The 18,374-nt window shown below is 39.5% G+C and overlaps 1 protein-coding gene across 1 annotated transcript; it reads left to right on the top strand.

Moving 5' to 3' along the window:
• Positions 1-16,030: 16,030 nt before the first annotated feature.
• LOC102776977 (aquaporin FA-CHIP-like) lies at positions 16,031-18,374 on the top strand. The gene is made up of 4 exons (XM_006792098.3): positions 16,031-16,445; positions 17,137-17,298; positions 17,434-17,514; positions 17,786-18,374. The coding sequence occupies exons 1-4, from the start codon at positions 16,083-16,085 to the stop codon at positions 17,963-17,965; spliced, it is 786 nt and encodes a 261-aa protein (XP_006792161.1). The 5' UTR covers positions 16,031-16,082; the 3' UTR covers positions 17,966-18,374.

The following is an 18,374-nucleotide window of genomic DNA, read 5'->3' as shown; positions in this document are numbered from 1 at the left end:
TGCTATAATCAAAGCAGTCTAATATATTAGATATAATATATATATATATAATATATTTTGTGTCACTAGGGTAAATGGGTGAGTCGTCTAAGCCTCTCATGGCTTACCACAAGCCAAGACAAGTCACTCTTCCTTCATATAGTGATTCTCATTAAGAACCTCACAGATGAAATATGACAAATAACAAAATATTGTAACTGCTGAAACAGCCGGTGAATTAAAACCACTTCAATTAAAAAAAAGTGCTGGTCATCATTTAAATTTTTTTTTTTTCCTTCTGCCACGCCACATCCATCAGTGATGTGTAAAAGTCCAAGTGAGGAATGAATTGAAAATACACTGATGTTTTTTTGGGGGGTTGGTGTTTTTTTCAGAGCTCAGAAACAAATGTTTATGCACCAGATTTAGGTTTCAATCTCGTTTAGTGTTTTGGCAGTGCTCATTAGCATAGGCGTGAAGCGGCCTTCTGCTTGCACATTTGATCCCATTTCAACAGAGGGGCCTTGCACCCGGGTTGCCTCAATAGCTTTTATTCCTCTCTATGGGTGGGGGGATGGGGGGTTGTTGGTAGGAAACAGCATTAAAAACGGTAGCAGACCTGCACTTGACCAAGAGAAAGATCCCATCAGCAGCTAAAGTAGAACTGACCTTCTCAAATAACAGGGTAATTATGCTTTGTGATATTTATATTCTGACCTGCCGTCATTTAAAGAGGTAAAGTGCAAAGGTGAACTCCAGCGGTCGTATTATTTTATGTCTCTGCCAATAGCCGTTTCCTGACCTTGTTCTGTGCAACTTGAAATGAGCACATATCATTTCCTGCATTGGTCCTTTGGTTGCATGAAAGTTTCTGCATCAAAGAGGATCCACCTGGATAAAAGGATGTGACATATAAAGTAATGGCTTGAAAAAGTAATGGCCCTTTTGACCACATTAAGCCAGCAGACAGAGATAAGGCTGTGACTATTATTATTTACATGGAGGCAGAGGTATGGAGGGAGGGTCCCTTGCTGACACAGATTCCAGTATTTTATTTTATTTCTTTTGTACAGGCAATATTTATTTACTGAACTATTGCTGCTTTTGTGTCATATCGGAGTTTCCATAATTAGCAGTTTACCACTTGTAAACAGTGTTTACATCAGTAACCGAGTGGTAATTATGGCTGTGAAAAGAAATATTTGCAAGTCTCTCTAATATAAACAACTATAGACACAGACTGTTGTCTAAGACCAGGAAAAGTCTGCTGTTAAATGTAATTCAGTTAAATTAAGAAAATTCAGCTACTGCTAGCATTTTAAACTTCTCCTTTCTCTTTAAGGGGTCGCCACAGTGAATCCTCTGCTCCAGCTCACCCTATCCCTGGAGTCCTTTTTCTGTCACAGCAGCTCTCTGTATGTCCTCCTTCACGATATCCATGAACAAATGAGGTCTTCGTCTTTTTGTCTTGCCCCTGCAGCTCAATCTTCAGTGACCTTTCTTTAATATGTCAACTATGCCTCCTCTTCTCAACCGTGTTTCTCTATCGTTGTCTCCAAACCCCTGAACCTGAACTTAACCTCTAATGTACTAATTTCTAATCTTGTCCATTCTGGTCATGCCAAGTGAAAAACTTCATAGCTTCAGCTCTACCTCCTGTCATTCTGTCAGTGCCACTGTCTCCAAACCATACATCATACCAGGCCTCACTACCATTTGGCAAAACCAGCCTTGCATGTTCACCTTTCCTCCTTTACACCTGTCTTCCTTTCATCCACGTATGCTACTTCTTTATAGTAGTGAGTAAGAAATATAGCAAATGTTTATGCCTTTTGGTTTTGATGCTGCTTACTGAATAACAAAGTACTGAATGGGAAGCAGTGGCACAAGAAAGTGACAGCTGAAATCTTAAGTCTCCTGAAGCCAAACTGGATTCTTCACAAATCTTGGATTCTGTGGCAATTACAACAAATTCTACATTCATCAAAAACTGCACCATAAAAACACTTTATCCACAAAACTGTAAAATGGCAAATTCTCTTTGGCTTTTACTTTTACTCTTCTTTTAAAAAAATAATTATTACTTTTTTTCTTTGTATATGTCATTGTTTAAGAAAAAACAATAATACTGGTAAATGTAAAGCTGTAGAATGAGGGTGTCAAAGATAAGGCCGGGGGGGTGGGGCACAGAATCTGCCCAGCTAAGACACCAATCAGGCTTACTGGATGGCTCTGGTAAATATGAACTGCATTTTCATACGTTCTATACTTTGTCCAACATGTTTTGCCATGATAAGAGAATGCTAATAAAAAAAATTTCATTGACTACAGCTACATTTCTCTTTCACATAGAAATACTGAGATGTATTAACTTGTTTGTGTTACATTAGATTGATCTCTCAGGGTTTAAATGTTTAGTGAAACTTCTTCACGGTGACAGAAAGGGTAGCTTTATTGTTTTGGCCCACCATTATAGCCCACCTAAGTGGGCTATAATGTAAAATGAGTTTAACATCCCTGCTGTAGAACATTGGAGTGTAGGCTCCTTCAACCCACTAAACAGCAGAACAGAGCCATTGCTGTTATCTAAAATTCAATGCAGGATATACTTTCAAAGAGTAGTTATTTTTTCTACCATAACCACTGTAGGCAGGCTAACTATTCAGCTAGTAAGCTAACATTTAGCTGTCAAGATCGTCACACTTTTGACTTTGTGTGTTTGGTTTTGGCCTGACAGAAGTATTACATACCTAGAATTCAGAGTACTGCTCTTAGTAAAGCCTCTGTGGAGGAATCTAGCAAACCTCTTATTTGTTTGAGAGTGATTTCCTTGCTGATAGAGCATTTGAGAATAATAGCTATCCCCTTAATCATCATGTGGCTGATGTAACAAGTCTGAGTAACGTGTGACGCTCTTCGGGGGCAGTGTTATAGGACTCTTTTGTAGCAAAGTGTGTTAGTCAAAGCCGCTGAACAGCAGCCCAGGAAGTCATTAAACACAGAACATTAACACAGCTTTCACTTCCCAGCCTTTCAATAGCTCTCCTAAGATTGTGACAACATTGTTCAGCTCTAATACTGCGCATATTTGGATAGTGAGTCAACCATAGTGTTCTTCCTTTCAAAAATGGATTGACTGGCACAGCAGTAAAGTTATGCATAGAGGTAACGTTGAAAGATAAGTACTGTTAAAAGTGCTAATGTTGTAATAATATGACAGCATGCAGTCTTGTTATTCACCAAGAAATGGAACAAGGACGTCCTCTGTTCTTCTACCAGTCTGGCAAAGAGTTTTTTGGCACTGCTGTTAGTGGAGTGGAGTTGAATGGGCATGCTTCTTGCTATGCAGCTACACAACTGAGCTGTTAAATGGATTTCAGGTGGTGGATAGCAATTTATAATTGGAAGATAAAACCTCACACAGGGATTTTCAGGAACTCTAAATGTGGCAACTTTGGTTCGAGGATCTCTTTGAATGATTTGTGTGAAAATGCCCTCTGAGATTTGTATCTGTTCTTTTTTTTTCCCCTTCAGGGACACGCCATGCTTTATAACTTTCCAACTTTCCAAAAACGTCAATAGAAATTCTTCGAACGCACAAACAAACTTACCTTGAGAAACGTATGTCACCATTATCTTCCTCTGCTGACTAAGGCAGCATCCTCCCACTAGGGGAAACAATTACACACAATGCAGGGAAGCAGCACACAGATTACATCCTTCCATTGATAAGGCCATGGCTACTAGAGAATAGCAGACATGAGAGTCCCTGGAGACCAACACTGTGTGAGAAGATCCTGTGCTGCTGAAGCCAACACCTGCCCTGTAGGGACATGAACTCCTGATTCGGTTCCCAGTGTACCTCCCATTGACTTTCTCGCTTCTGAACAGACACCTGGTGGATCCACTATTACAGTTTTGGGGTTACACCTCGTAATGCTCATGAAGCCTATGCATAAGTTCATTAAGAAAGATCTGTAATCAGCTTTGCTGGGTGTTAGTCTGTTTATCTGGTTTCTACATCACCACCTCTTTCCCACTCTGTCAATCTCAATACTGTCGTCATTATTCTCGTCCAATCATCTTCTTGCCTGCCTTCTTCAGGGCAATCAGCCTCCACTTCGCATAGCTTAAATCGGTGTTCTCCGTCATTTTCCCTTTCAGATTCTCATTCATGCAACCCACCTCCTCCTCATCTCCACCTCACAGACCCTTCAGTCAGAACTCCATCCAAACTTCAGTCTTCAACTTCACCACCACCCGCTTCTAGACTTTGGAGGGTCCTGTCCTAAATATGATCACCGCTGGAATTTGGTTACACCACGATGGTCATCGGAGTCTAATCACCATGTACATTAATTTATCTATCTCAATAAATCATGTTCAAATTATTTCACGTAGTTTCTTCTTACCTTTTACATCTGCTCCAGCTGTTCCTTCAGCCCCTGGTACTTCTCTATTTTTCTTCGTCCTGATCTTGCTGTTGACTGGGATTGTGACATCTATCACAACTGTGGTCTTCTGCTCCTTGTCAACCACCACTAGTCTGGTTGGTTGGCCTGTCTGGAATTCAAAGTCTCACAGTACCTTTGCTGTGTTATTCTCAAACACCTTTGGTGGTGTCTCCTATTTGGACCTGGGGACCTTGGGGCTATATGCAGCACAGATGTTCCTGTACACTATCCCAGCCACTGTGCCTCTCAGTGTCCATGGCCTCAGTTTGCGTCTTACATCCTGGTACTATCTGTTGTGTAGTGTCCGGGGCACTTTGTATCATCTACAGTTGGGTCCTGTTACCCGTGGTGGGCCGGTGCTTAGAGCCTGTTCTTGGCCTTCTTTCATCAGAGCCTCTGTGCTGTTCTTTAATCCAGACTTTTCTACCCACTGGTAGGAGTTGTTGATTTCAGCCATTTCCTCTATCTGTCAATGGTATTTCCCATGCAGGAACTTAGTGCTCCATGATAGTTCCTCGTCTTGTTCCTCATCACCACATTTCTTCACCTGCCTGAGGTATTCTTGGAGCAGCTCATCTGATGGGAGGGGGGTCTTTATGTGAGCTATCAGTTTGTACAATCAGCATTAAGAACACCTCTTAATTACTTAATGTAAGGTAATTTAATTTATTTTGAACATGGCATGGTTGTTGGTATTTCAGAAACTGCATATGTACTGTACACACAAACATCTCTAGGGTTTACGTGTTCTAAAAAAGAGAAAATATCCAGTGAGCAACAGTTCTTTAGGCAATGATGCCTTGTTGATGTCAGAGGATAATGGCCAGGCTACATTGAGCTTTGAACAGTAATTCAAATAACTACTCTTTAAAAGAAAGGGAGATGTTATAGCAGTAGAAGACCACAGTTGTGGTAGTGGTGTATTGATTACAACCAGCTAAACATAATTTAAGCACCACAGCAACAAGCTAACTGATTATTGTTCCTGACCATTTTATGACCATAGTAAGCCAGTGTACCATCTTTTAATGGTTGCTTCCAGCAGGATAACGCACCATGTCCCTTAACTCAAATCATCTCAACAGGTGTAAACAGTTTTAAAGAAAAATTAGGAAGACAACATACAGAGAAACTTGTAAGTACCTAAGATATTGAAATGCCCTCAGCTTTGTGTTGAGGCTGATTTTTGACTCCTATAATTTCAAGGTTTTTAAAGGAGCTTCCTAATCAAGCTGAAATTTATCTTTACTTCTCTATGCAATAGAGAGTAATAGGCACTTTTTCAGAAGGATAAGTAGGTGGAATTAAAGTGATGTGTTAATAAAACATGCATTGCAACTAATAAAATTTGATACCAATATGTACAATCATCTCATTATTTTTTAAAGGAGTGATAGGTTAAAGGTCCCCTATTCAGCATCTAAAATAACTTGACCAACACTGTTAAAAAGTAGTTTTTCATGCTGCAAGGTCACACAGAGGAACCTCAGTTCCTATTGTGACTCTCTTCCTCATCCAGAAGCCTCTACCTAGAAAACTGTCATTGATCATTACCAAGAAAAGTGTGAAGTAGTATGGAACAATGTCCAGCACGCCAGTCGCCCAGCATTTCCCCGCATTGTTCGATTCATGGATTTTTACCTCATCAGAGGATTTTGACGTCCATCACCAACGACCTTCACACAGACAGGATTTCTTAGAGAATGTGGTGGGCACAGGAAGCGAAAGACTTGTGCTTTCCCTTGCAGACAGAATTGTTTTTACGTAGGTAGGATTCAGTAAGTTGAGTCAGACAGATTTTTATCATTTACCATAAACGTCACTAGAGTAATTAAAAACGTAATACTGAAAGATGCCACATTCTCACAATGCAATTTTACTTTAAAATTATAAAGTGCAAAAAATATATAAGAAATCTAAATTTTTTACTTAAAAATAAATTAAACACAAAAAATTGCAGCCACATTAGTCACTATATGGTTAGTTTTAGTGATATATGACAGTCAGTTATGTTATGTTGTGCTTTGCAAAAGTCTTGAGTCACCCCTCATTTCTTTATATTTTGCCACCAAGGAGAGAAACAAAGTTTTAAAAGTAGTCTTTCAGTCCAACCTTTGTACCTGACCATTTTCAAAGAATTTCTTTTTGTTAAGCCACTAAAATGAAACCATTCATGTACAAGAAAGGCACCTAACTCAGAGAATAAACTGGAGTTGTGTCAATACATAAAAGGAAACCTAGCAAGGAAACAATTTTAAATTGTATCTTTAAGCACTTGGTTACAAGCAGAGAACAAAAACATATCATTTGTTTCCATTTCTTTAGTTGAATCTGTGAAAAATGCCAATGTCAGGAATAAGATAAAATTCCCCAAAACAAAAATGCTGTGCTGTGTATCCTTTGAAAAAAAAAAGCAAACAGAACAACTAAAGAAGAAAACAGAAGCCATTGCTAATGACCTACTAATTTTATTCAGGTGTGTTGCAACAGGGACACATGGAAAAGTTTCAGGACACCAGCCCTCGAGGACTGGAGTTTGAGAGCCCTGATTTAAAGAAATTTAAAGAAAGCTTTCAGATGAGAGTTCATGTCTGTTTGGTTTCTTTCTTTTTCTTTTTTTTAAGAATAAAGATTGACTTCCAATCTTGTTACAACTGTACAAACTCTGTTTTTGTCTTATATATATCTTATACATATTTTTATCACAGTATTTCTGCATGTTTCGATAAATTGCTTCGCTTATTTGCCATTTTAACACCAAAATATAAAGAAATGAGAAGTGCACAGAGCTGTTTATTTAACAGTCGGTGATGCAATATCATATTAGAAAGTCCAAGTGGAAAACCACAGTACTGTACTAGGGGTAATTAACATTTACAGGCTAAACCTGCAATCTAACTGACATTCCTACAGTAAATCTCTTCATCCATTCATCCAAGTTTTGTTTGTCAGTGGCTTGTTTCAGTGAGGATGCTTAGTAGCACTTTACACTTCCTGGTTTATGTTGATTATGCATGCATTGGTATCAATCTGTTGGATTTTCTTCAAACTGGAAAAATAAAAGTAAGAATTTTTTATATATATATATAATTTCTATCATTCTTATTTGATCAAATGAGAGAGAAAAAAATTTTTAGCAGAAAATGGTTAGCATCCATTCAGTAAAAAGTAATTATTGTGGTTATTGTGGGAATTAATATTCAAAATAAACTCTTGATTAATGTAATATGCTGAGAATCACCAAAAGAAACATGATTGTTCAAATTCATAATTTCATTTTTCCTATTCCTTGTTTAGATTTACTTTTTTTCAAGCCAAGTCCATTGAAACTGGGACATCAGTTTTGATGATCACACAAAAAGTAAACTCACCAAAGAAACACCATAAGGACGGGCAGTACCCTGTGGTAAAATGAGCAGTACAGCTAAGAGTCTAACTAGTAGCTGCATTGGAACACAAGTAAAATTTAATATCTAATGTGAAGGATCAACACGGGAACCATACAGAGGACAAATTTATGGATGTTTTATACTGGGTAGGATCCCAGACTGCGCTTCTGGCGGCCTTAGTGAAATTAAAAATATTTGAGGAAATGTCCGGGATTTTTGTTCACCATAACTTCAACCGCTGTCTTCCAACTGCTCTTACTAAAAATAAAATGTACAAAAAAAAATAAACCTATAGTCCATTTGCACAGATTTAACATGCAGTTCCTCTTTGATTATGAACAGAGAGAGTTGGAAACAATGCTTTGCTAATTAGCATGCTCTTTAGACGGAGGCCTATTATATTCTCCTGAGAACCAAGGAAAAAAGAATCTTCCCATTGAACTTTTTTTGTGAGTCCCTTCCTCTTTGGAGCTAAAAGAGCCCACCCAAACACATGAGATATCCATGGAAAGCCCAGGATGTCCTCTATTTAGTACATCAGGATTTAGTAGGGTGGCACAAACAAGACAAAAGATATAGACCAAAAAAACAAATGTCCATTACAGAGGATGTAAATCAATAGGCTGGTTCTGAACCCCTATGTTTGTCTCTTAGGGTAGAGTCTAATGGTTTCATTGTTTCTCCTCACAGTATGAAAACAGATGGCCTTACACAGATGTGAACACACCCTATGCATCCAAATATGGCCCTAAACAGATGTGAGGCACATAAAGATTAACTTTTTGGCCTCAATTTATGCACATAAGCCAGTGGTTCCCAAACTTTTTTTGCTAGCCCCCCCTCCTTTTTTTTCCTGTGTAATAATATTCAACATTGCTATCAATACATTTTTCAAAAAATGCCTCTCAAGATGGGTTTCAAAACATGAACAACTGTAGGATACTGTTTGTCCACAATTTAGACAGGGGGAACAAATCGTGGCAGGATCAGCTTGATATTATTTGTATCCCACTGTAACTTTACTGTATAAAGAGCTAACATCTCCAAAATGTCAGGAGTAGTTAGTCATTACAACAAGTGTTTGTGAACTAAAAATCAAGAATGTGGGATACTGTTTGTCCGTGATATGAAGAGCCCAGCGCTGCTCCCGACGCAGGGAATAGCATTTAAGCAGGGGAGACCTACCTCGGCACTTGTGCAGGTGAAACCAAAGGGCAGACATGTTTCACCATATTTTCTAGTCTTTGGCTTAGAATGAAGTTGGCTTGGAAACATATTCATCTCCTGCTTTGCGTTTTTGTAGGCGCCCCGTGCTAGCAGTGTCCAAGCGTTGTTTTTGTTTTTTGTTTTTTTCCCTTTTCATACCCCCCCCTGCAATGGCTATGCGCCCCCCCTAGGGGGCGAGCCCCACACTTTGGGAAGGTCTGACATAAGCATACGCGTTCCCTCTTCACACTGTTAGCTTGTGGAGCAAAACGCTGTAGTCATAATAGTTGTGTGTTGTGTGTGACTTTCAATCCCTAAGTCTCTTCCAACAATCGCATGAGCACCCACCTTTTGATGCTGAGCCAAAGGATGTTGCTCAACAGGTCTTTGACTTCCATGTCAAATACTACTCCTCCGTTGTTGCTTTCACAACAGCATAGTAGTAGATTCTTTTTTTTTTGTTTCATCTAACCATCTATCAGGGCTTAATGTGCTTTTTTTTTTTAAAGAAAATCATAAAATCTCTTCTTAGCCAATAAATCTTGCAAATGGCACATACTAACTTCTGCATGGGTGTGACAAAATAATTAAGGTGAGATAAAATGTGAACCGATGCTTAATCTCGGCACATCTGAGACAGTTAGTGTTTACTCTTGTTTCTTATCTCAGACCCCCACGAGCTGCTGAGATGATATGAGTGAGTCCATGCTGTAATACTGTATCATATATCACTACCACGATTTACAGCTTGTGGGATATAAACAATCCCACTTGGGATGGAGGCTGTTCTACAATTTGCAGTGAAATAATTATATGTACTACATATACAGATCAGTGCATGTCTTCTATTACAGGAAATGATGTTGAACCAGCATTTCTGACAGTGAAGGATTTTGTCAGTTCATGATTGCTGCTTTGTTCAAAATTAAAGGACGACATTATTAAAAGCATTCTTGAAACAGGTTATTTCTTGTTTTAGAAGAGCTGATGTAGTGGACATCGCAGGGCTTTTTGAAATACAAATGCTATTTAGTACTGAAGAAAGTGGCAAGATATCAACTTGCTGCATTAAACAGTAACTTTCTGTCAACAAAGGATCAAATGCTTGTGTGCAAAAGAGATGAAGCGATAAGGTCACAGGGGAAGAGCTCCGAGGCAGGGCTGGCATTAACATTTCCATGGGTAAAAACCAACTTCCTTCTCAAATTCAGGTTCCACTTGCAAAGGTTAGATTCCATCTGCAGGAAGTCTGGCTTTTCTTTAAAAAAAAATCTCCTTGGAAAATTCATCATCCTGGAAAATGACAGGTCAGAACATACAGACACAAAGGAACCAGAAAACAGACAATCAGACCAATAGATGCAGAAATACACAAAAGGTAGCCCAATGAGCAGAAAGTATTTAAGTAATGAAAATGCCTGACAATAAATGCATATGAACACAAACCCATCGGATTCACGTGTCCCCCCGCCCCTGAAAAGAGTTCAGGGCTGAAAGTGCATGCAGGACAAAAGCCAAGGATGAGCCTTCTGAAGGTTTAAAGTCTGTTCTTATCTGCTGGCACTCTGGGTTTTATTAGTTTGTAAACTGATTTACATCCCACTTAAGTTAATGTTATCACAAGGCATCCAAGATGGAAGCTCAGCACACACAGCAGTGTTATCTGAGAGAAGCCTTTTATTAGGTGAGAGATTCACTACACAGAACACTGTTTTTCTGCCAAGTGTGAAGTCATCATAAAGTAGTCGTGACTGTTCTCCATAATTGTTCTATAAAGTGTGAAGAGCACCCACTGGATCTCTGTTGGGTTTAAGGTTTTAAAATCTACTTTTCCAGTCAGGAGTAAGCAGCACTGGGCACCGAGGTGCTTGTCCGTGGTACAACTGAAGCCTTTAATGCCTATAATGTTGTCATGGCATTGCAGACCCCTGACCGAGCTTTTCAAAAAATGTTTTTGTATAGGTTTTGTAGAGGCAGAGGACATTTGTAAGGCCTTTTACAACAGCAATTAATAGGCAAAGAGTGGGGACCCCCAATTCACCTTTAAGGGGACCTCATCCCCTAATAAAAGCCACTCCCTATGTGTTTGCTGCTCTCAAAGAAGCACACACAGAGTGAAAACATAGGAAGAGAAGATGGTTCAGTGTGCCTCTTCTCAAAGAAACTTCATCTTCAGTTGAGATAAATCATGAGACAGACTGGTTAATGTTTAGCCCTGTAAAAACCTGAGATCTACAGATAAGATACTTTCATGCTTTTGTAAGACAACCTGAAGGTGTCATGAAAATGGTGTGTTGCACTGCCTTGCATATCTTTCCTTGGCATGTAGTAATACAGTACATAAATACATACAACTCATACAACTGTTATAAGAAAATCAGTTCTTCACAAATGGTCACACCAGATTCAATAATCAGTGGTTTGGAGTGGCGCTCAAATCTATACTGTTTCCACAAAAATATCAAAACATTTCAGCAGCCCTTGCAGGGAAATTAGTTAAAGATAAAAGGATATCCTATGATGGCTGTAAAACAAAATAGTTTCTCCTTATAGCACACTAATTACATTTCCACTGTGGAAGTCAGATAAGCTTAATTTTGTAAACAAATACAAACGATCCGGGAGGAAGCAGGAAATTTCTGGAATGGCGTAATTCAACTGTCTTCTCCAACAATACCTGTACACACGGCCGTTTAGTTGGTGTTGTTGTCAAAACAAAACGTAATAATTAAGGAGTTGAGTTTTCAATTTTGGAGTTCATATCTTTCACTGGCTGGGACCACATCCTCTGTAATGATGGGCGATGAGGGATGAGGAAGTGTGAACTGGTGCTGCGGTGTGGGGAAGGCCTCGAAGGGGACTGGCGACGGCTCCCGGGCCGGGCAGATCCCCATGTGCTAATAAGAAATGAATGAAGGAAAGGATGAGAGGAGAAGAGAGGGAGGAAGGGGGCTTTTATAGCCTGAGGCCGGAGGGGGCATGAAGGAGGAGTGTGCCCGCTCCTGAAATTCAGATGATATCTCCACTAAAATGCGCCACAAGTAAATTTTACATGTTATATTTCTGATTATTCTGCTGTTTGAAAAGCCGGAACTGAAAAAAAGGTTAATTTTAGCCATGCCCTTTTTTTAAACATCGTTATGCTTTCTGTTTGTTGCATAACTGATAGTCTATCTAGTCTGGGTCAGCTCATCAGCTCAAGTGTTCACTGACCCAATCTCAAAATGCAGCTGTAGTCTCATGATTGTGATTCCCCCTCAATGCTACTGTCCACTGGCAATGAATAGGAGTCTTTGAAGGAGCCTGTCAACCAGCGATGATTTCAGAGCGTGTGAGTGTGCAGCTGGATGTTTTTTGGACAATGCATCACCCTGTCAAACACAAGCTAAACAGCCTAAAACCCTAGAAATCATTTCATCGTCCTTTTGGCTCTGCTGCCTCCCTTCAAATTCCCCTCATCATCAATGTGAAGAATTGCCATTCTTTATCCATGACATCAAAAAAATGTGCTTAGGAACTAATTTATCGACCTTCCCCTTTCTGACCAAACAATAATTAGATGAATTTGAGCAATTAGTAGAATGAGTTCCTGACTGTCACAGGCTATTTCGCGGGTCGCTGCTTTTCTGTGTTATGTACGCTCTTCAAATTTTTATACTGCAGTTTGTTTGTTCAGCCGCTAACCCACAGCATTCCCAGCAAACTCTCAGCGCATGTGTACAGTTTGATTTCATCTTCCACTCTTTCAGTTCGTTGCACCAATTTCTTGTTGTAGGGGAAGCAAGACAGGGGAAAACTACAACCACTCTTTGCTGACAAATCTCCTCCAATCCCTGGACTGGTCACCACTCTGTCACAGGGCTAACACAGACAGATAACCATTCATGCTCATATTCACACCTATGGATGATGACACCATGTCTTTGGGCTGTGGGTGGGAGAGTTAGGATTTTGTCTATGTTCAGCAAGAAAAACTCTCACTCCTGCTCCTTCTTGTGATTCACTGCGTTTTCAGTGTAACTCTTGAGGATTTTTAGCAGTCTATGTCGCATAGATGAGATTTTATGGTGTAACAGTGCCACTGTTCACCTTATATCTGGTATGCACCACCTCTGAATTGAAACAAAAAGAGATGCAATAATCAAACGCACCATGAACTTTCCCATTGACAGCTGGAAATTTTTAAAAATGCTCATTACAGCTCCATTACAGCTCTTACATAAATCTCATACGCAGAGCTTTTCAGTGTGTTTACAATTTTTTATATATATAAAAAAATATATATAAAATATATATATAATGCAAATTTTTTTTAATTTTTTTTTTTTAGCTTTCACACATTTTCTACATTCTTCTGCTGGCGGTCAGAACAGTTATCACAGTTCAGTCTGATTTGACGTGAAGGTATGATTTGGGAACACTATCAGTAGTGGTTAAAACTGTGATAAGATCCAGATACATTTATTGTACTGTAAACTGTGGAAGATTTCTGGAATTGTTTACATTTCTGTCAAAACAGGTCACAGCAAAATATATGCTGTTTGCCTTCTATTTGAAGATATATCCTCAAATGGCTCATATCTGAGAGAAAAAATGAAGAATCCAAGGCCACAAAGTTAATATAAATACACTGGGGTTTTGTTATTTTTTATAAAGTGTTTTTGCTTTTGTTTTTTAATTAATTTATATTATTGTTGTAACACATCAGACTGAGGGTTTGGTTAAAATATTCATCTCTGTGTTGCAATAGTTTTGAATGAAATTGATGCAATGACTAAGACATATGAATCTTTTTAAGCTCAAAACTCCTTTTTTCTTTCTTTTTCTTTCCTTACATGAACTCCTCTCCTCTTGTGCATATTTACTCATGACTACTCATAACTTGTGATCTTACACAATCCAAAGAAATGATGTTGGTCACCGCAGGTTTTGGTTAAAATGAGACCTTTTCGTACTTTTGTGCCTTTCCTTACTTTCTGTAACAGCATATTGTATATGCTGTTACGCTGATGAATGCTCAGATCAAACATGGCCAAAGTTTCAAACTGTGAGGCCAGAAAACATAAGAACGTGACATAAAAAGCTCAGGATTCACACTACTGCTGTAAACACTCAGTTTAAGATTTACCTTTTTACTTCTGGCTCCTAATGAGAGGATCTAGATACAGAGAGGAGGGCATTGACACAACTTAACCAATTTTCAAAGTGCAAGGAGAAGAGCATACACTCTCAAGACGTAAAATCTCCATCAATCAACTTTATCACTTCACTGTTGTGTTGCGTGAGCTTTCCCAGACACACTGCTAAGGGCACGGAAGTCACACCCACCTAAGGAAAGAGTTGCTTTAAAGATAGAGGAGCTAAAACAACTTAGTTGAAGGGCTGAAGCCAGTATGAGCTGAACAAGAATCACTTTGAACTGTGAGTCATACAAAGCTGCTACTATACAAATCTACTGCGTAATGAACGTAGGTCTATATATAAAGACGTAAAGTAAGTTCCTCAGCTTCAGTAACAATAAAGCTTTAACTCCTTTAACAGATGTTTGTGTCTTCTTGTTCTTCAAACCAAAGAGCTTACGCATGTCTACATAACTTTATACATCACCGCTTTACCTAAATCCGCTCCTGTATTTATTTTGGACAGTTTCCATCTGGAAAGAAACCCTCACTCTTAGGCATTGTTGTTATAGGTTCAGCTACTGACTGTTGGCAACATGTCACTGTTTGCCTTTCTTTATCTTACTTTGTAAATCTGGTTCAAATTCATGTCATTCCTTCAATTTTAACATTGAAGAAAAGACAGCACTAGTGGAAGAAAGTATATATTTTTATTCAGTGTGACAAACAGATATTGATAAATTATTTATTAGGTCTTTAACCAGCCATCAACTTTTAAATGTTAGTAAGTCATTGCTAATGTGACTGGGTCGCCTCTGTCCCGCGACGTTGGGAGAATAGAAGCTCATATGAAAAACTGTAAGTGAGGCCAGGCTGGATGGGATTCAAATTTCATTTTTGACTGAGCTGCTTGAGCGCTGCACTTCTCTGGCCATGAATATACTAAACTTTAACTACTCGTGCATCCACACAGTTTATTCTGTGCATCACTATTTCTCAAAGGAATCTATAATTTTGGGTAAAAAACTTAATACAGATTTTCACTAAATCATCCACAGACATTCACCAGTTAAAGCAGCTGCTGTTTGTAGCCTTGAGTTGAGGGGGCAGGTGTAACAGGCAGCTCAATTCACAGAGCTGATGTTTCACTCTGCCGGTGCTCTAACTCTCTGTCAACAAAATAACTAATAACTATTTAGAGAACATGCTTTCGGTTGATGAATTGCTATTGCCATCTATAATAAATGTTCCCCATTTTTAACCCAAAAAGGATTAAACACCTCAAAAAACTGTTTCCTAATCTAGTGGCATGTAAACTTTATCAGTGGAGGGAGGGTGAAGCTTGAAATCACTATGTGGGAGTTGTCTTCTTTCCCACTCCCTTATGTGCTGTCCAAGGTGTGAGTGCACAGAAAACAGAAATTACCCAAAGTCAGAATTTTCCAACTTTAAAATGAATATAAATAGGAAAAAGATGACTTTAAATGTGTAAAATTCTCCTTCTGTGAACCTGTATTTCTTCCTTGGACCTGTATTTAAAGCAAACTCGTGTTTTGTCTCTAAAAACCTCACAATAAAAGGCTTTGCCACAAAACTGTAAATGTTTGCATGAATGGAAAATGTACCTTTGGATGTAGCTATTTAAAGATCCTGTTCTATTACTCACGAAAGTCCAAAGACCAGAAAGTACTGCACAGGGAGTTAGTGGGAGAGGGGCCAGAGGACAGGGAGACGAGGGAGGGAGGGCGAGGGAGCAGAGGGAGGGATGAGAGCCCAGTCTTTTGGATTTCTCATTAATTCAGTGTGGCCCTCTCTTTCAGTTTTTTAAAGCCCGCCCACTAACCATTATCAACCCAGGCCTTATATATGCAGCCTGTTGCTGTTGTTTGTGAGTACATCTTACAGAGGATCAGCTCAAACCCACAGCTGCCAAAATGAGAGAGTTCAAGAGCAAGGCTTTCTGGAGGGCAGTTCTGGCCGAACTGGTTGGGATGACCCTTTTTATTTTTCTCAGCATCGCCACAGCTATTGGGAACACAAACAACACTAATCCAGACCAAGAGGTGAAGGTGTCACTGGCCTTTGGACTTGCCATTGCCACTCTGGCCCAAAGTTTAGGCCACATCAGTGGAGCCCACCTGAATCCTGCAGTCACCCTCGGGATGCTTGCCAGCTGCCAGATCAGTGTGTTCAAGGCTATCATGTACATTATTGCCCAGATGCTGGGCTCAGCCCTAGCCAGTGGCATTGTGTATGGAACACGGCCTGAAAACAATACTGCACTGGGGCTCAACGCTGTAAGTATAAACTTTATCTTGAGTTTCAAACATTTCTGCATTAATAGCAAAAATAAAAGCACGGCGATGCGATGATGCAACAGTGTGTATTTAAAGTACTTTCATGGTGAAAACTGAAACTTTTACAAGGATGTAAGTGCTGAATTGGCCCTGATTATGCGGTTCTTGGGACATTCTGTCAATACTTATTAATGAATAGTGATGACACATTATTATTAAAGTATGCCATGCTGCAACAGCTAAAAGAAATAGGAAATATATATAGTGTCCACCCACTTGTACTTTGGCAATCTGTTTCTGGAAATTGAGGTTTTGAATACCATAATTCTTCACTTAAATTAATGAGCAGTTATTACTTAATGCTACACCACTCTGTAATTAGCACCCACAGCTCTCTCCTTACTGAAAAACAACACTGGTAGGACCTGATATCACCCAGCCCCACCCCCCCACCTCAAGAAGCCGCACAGCTCCACTTAATGTTAACAACAATAACCACGTTTTCCAAGAAAGAAATATGAACAAGCAATGTGGCACTTTGCAGCACTGCCAGATTGCTGTCAGGCTTCCTGGGCAATTCCAGCAGCTACTAAATAGGAAGTGGTTGTGCTAGGAAACAATCTATCTATCTGACAAAATCTGACAAAGTCTGACAAAGTGTTGTTTTGGATTCCTCCCTTAACTTTCACAGCTCAACGGCGTCACACCCAGCCAAGGCGTAGGCATAGAGCTTTTGGCAACCTTCCAGCTGGTGCTGTGTGTCATTGCGGTCACTGATAAAAGACGACGTGATGTCACCGGCTCTGCACCCTTGGCCATTGGCCTCTCAGTCTGCCTGGGACACTTGGCAGCTGTAAGTTGCACTTTAACGCCATCGTCATTCATATATAACTTGTAAAAAGGGAACCAGGAGCAGATATGGCAGGATTCTGCTCCTGCTGATGATATTCTCTCATGTTGCCTTTTTGTTGTTGTTGATTGACTGCAGATCAGCTACACAGGCTGTGGCATCAACCCTGCTCGCTCCTTCGGCCCGGCTTTGATCATGAACAATTTTACAGACCACTGGGTAAGTCAGAGGGAGGGAATCACTTTACGCATACCTCACATTTTTTCTGCATGGATATTATATGTCAAGCTTAAATAATTCAATATTTCATCAACAGACAGATGCCTCAATTACTTGTGAATCTTCCTGCATGTGTTAATCAGTTACAGCTTTCCTATTGTTTTGCATTTAGAGAGATTGACTAAAGTAAGCCTTTTGACCATGACCGGAATCTGCGTTTCTCTTTGTCTTGTAATGATGCCAGACATTGATCGAAGCTCTCCCTTTGTAGGTGTACTGGGTGGGTCCAATGTGTGGCGGTGTGGCTGCAGCTCTTCTGTACGATTTCTTGCTTTCTCCCAAATTCGATGACTTCCCCGACCGCATGAAGGTGCTGGTCAGCGGGCCAGTGGGTGACTATGACGTCAACGGAGGCAACGATGCAACAACTGTGGAGATGAGCTCAAAGTAGTGCTACGCAAACATGAAATGCTATTGTAAATATCTATACTCCTGTACAAAAGCATTAGAATTTAGTTTAGTATGTTAGTGTTTTTTTTTCTCCTGTTTTAAGGTAACCAATGAGGATTGTGGTCAACGGGTCAGTTAGTGCTTCCTTCCTATTTTGCTCATGTTTTTGGCCAAGCACCAGTTTTTTATCCAAAGTGCCGCTGAGACAAGTTAACTCTAAAATTCCCAACAGAGTCGAGTGTTAATGTTTGTTTTTTCAATATCAGTATTCCAGGTTGAGCCATTTTTGTATACATATTTCTATGAGTCTTTATCACGTTTTATTTCTGATGGATAATGTATTGTGTGTGCACTTTTGAAACACCTCTCACTTTTTTAAGTAAAAGAAAACACTGGATATTAAAAAAAAA

This window comes from Neolamprologus brichardi, chromosome 18, assembly GCF_056152115.1.
Source record: "Neolamprologus brichardi isolate AB-2024 chromosome 18, ASM5615211v1, whole genome shotgun sequence".
In the NCBI taxonomy this organism is placed as follows: domain Eukaryota; kingdom Metazoa; phylum Chordata; class Actinopteri; order Cichliformes; family Cichlidae; genus Neolamprologus; species Neolamprologus brichardi.
Note: the sequence above shows the minus strand (reverse complement) of the source record. Positions and strands in the feature narration are given on the sequence as shown.

Bases quoted from the DNA above. Each gene is read 5' to 3' on its own strand.
- LOC102776977 (XM_006792098.3), top strand. From the start codon at position 16,083: ATGAGAGAGTTCAAGAGCAAGGCTTTCTGGAGGGCAGTTCTGGCCGAA. The intron at 16,446-17,136 runs GTAAGTATAAAC...TAACTTTCACAG, and splicing joins CTGCACTGGGGCTCAACGCT to CTCAACGGCGTCACACCCAG. The intron at 17,299-17,433 runs GTAAGTTGCACT...GATTGACTGCAG, and splicing joins GCCTGGGACACTTGGCAGCT to ATCAGCTACACAGGCTGTGG.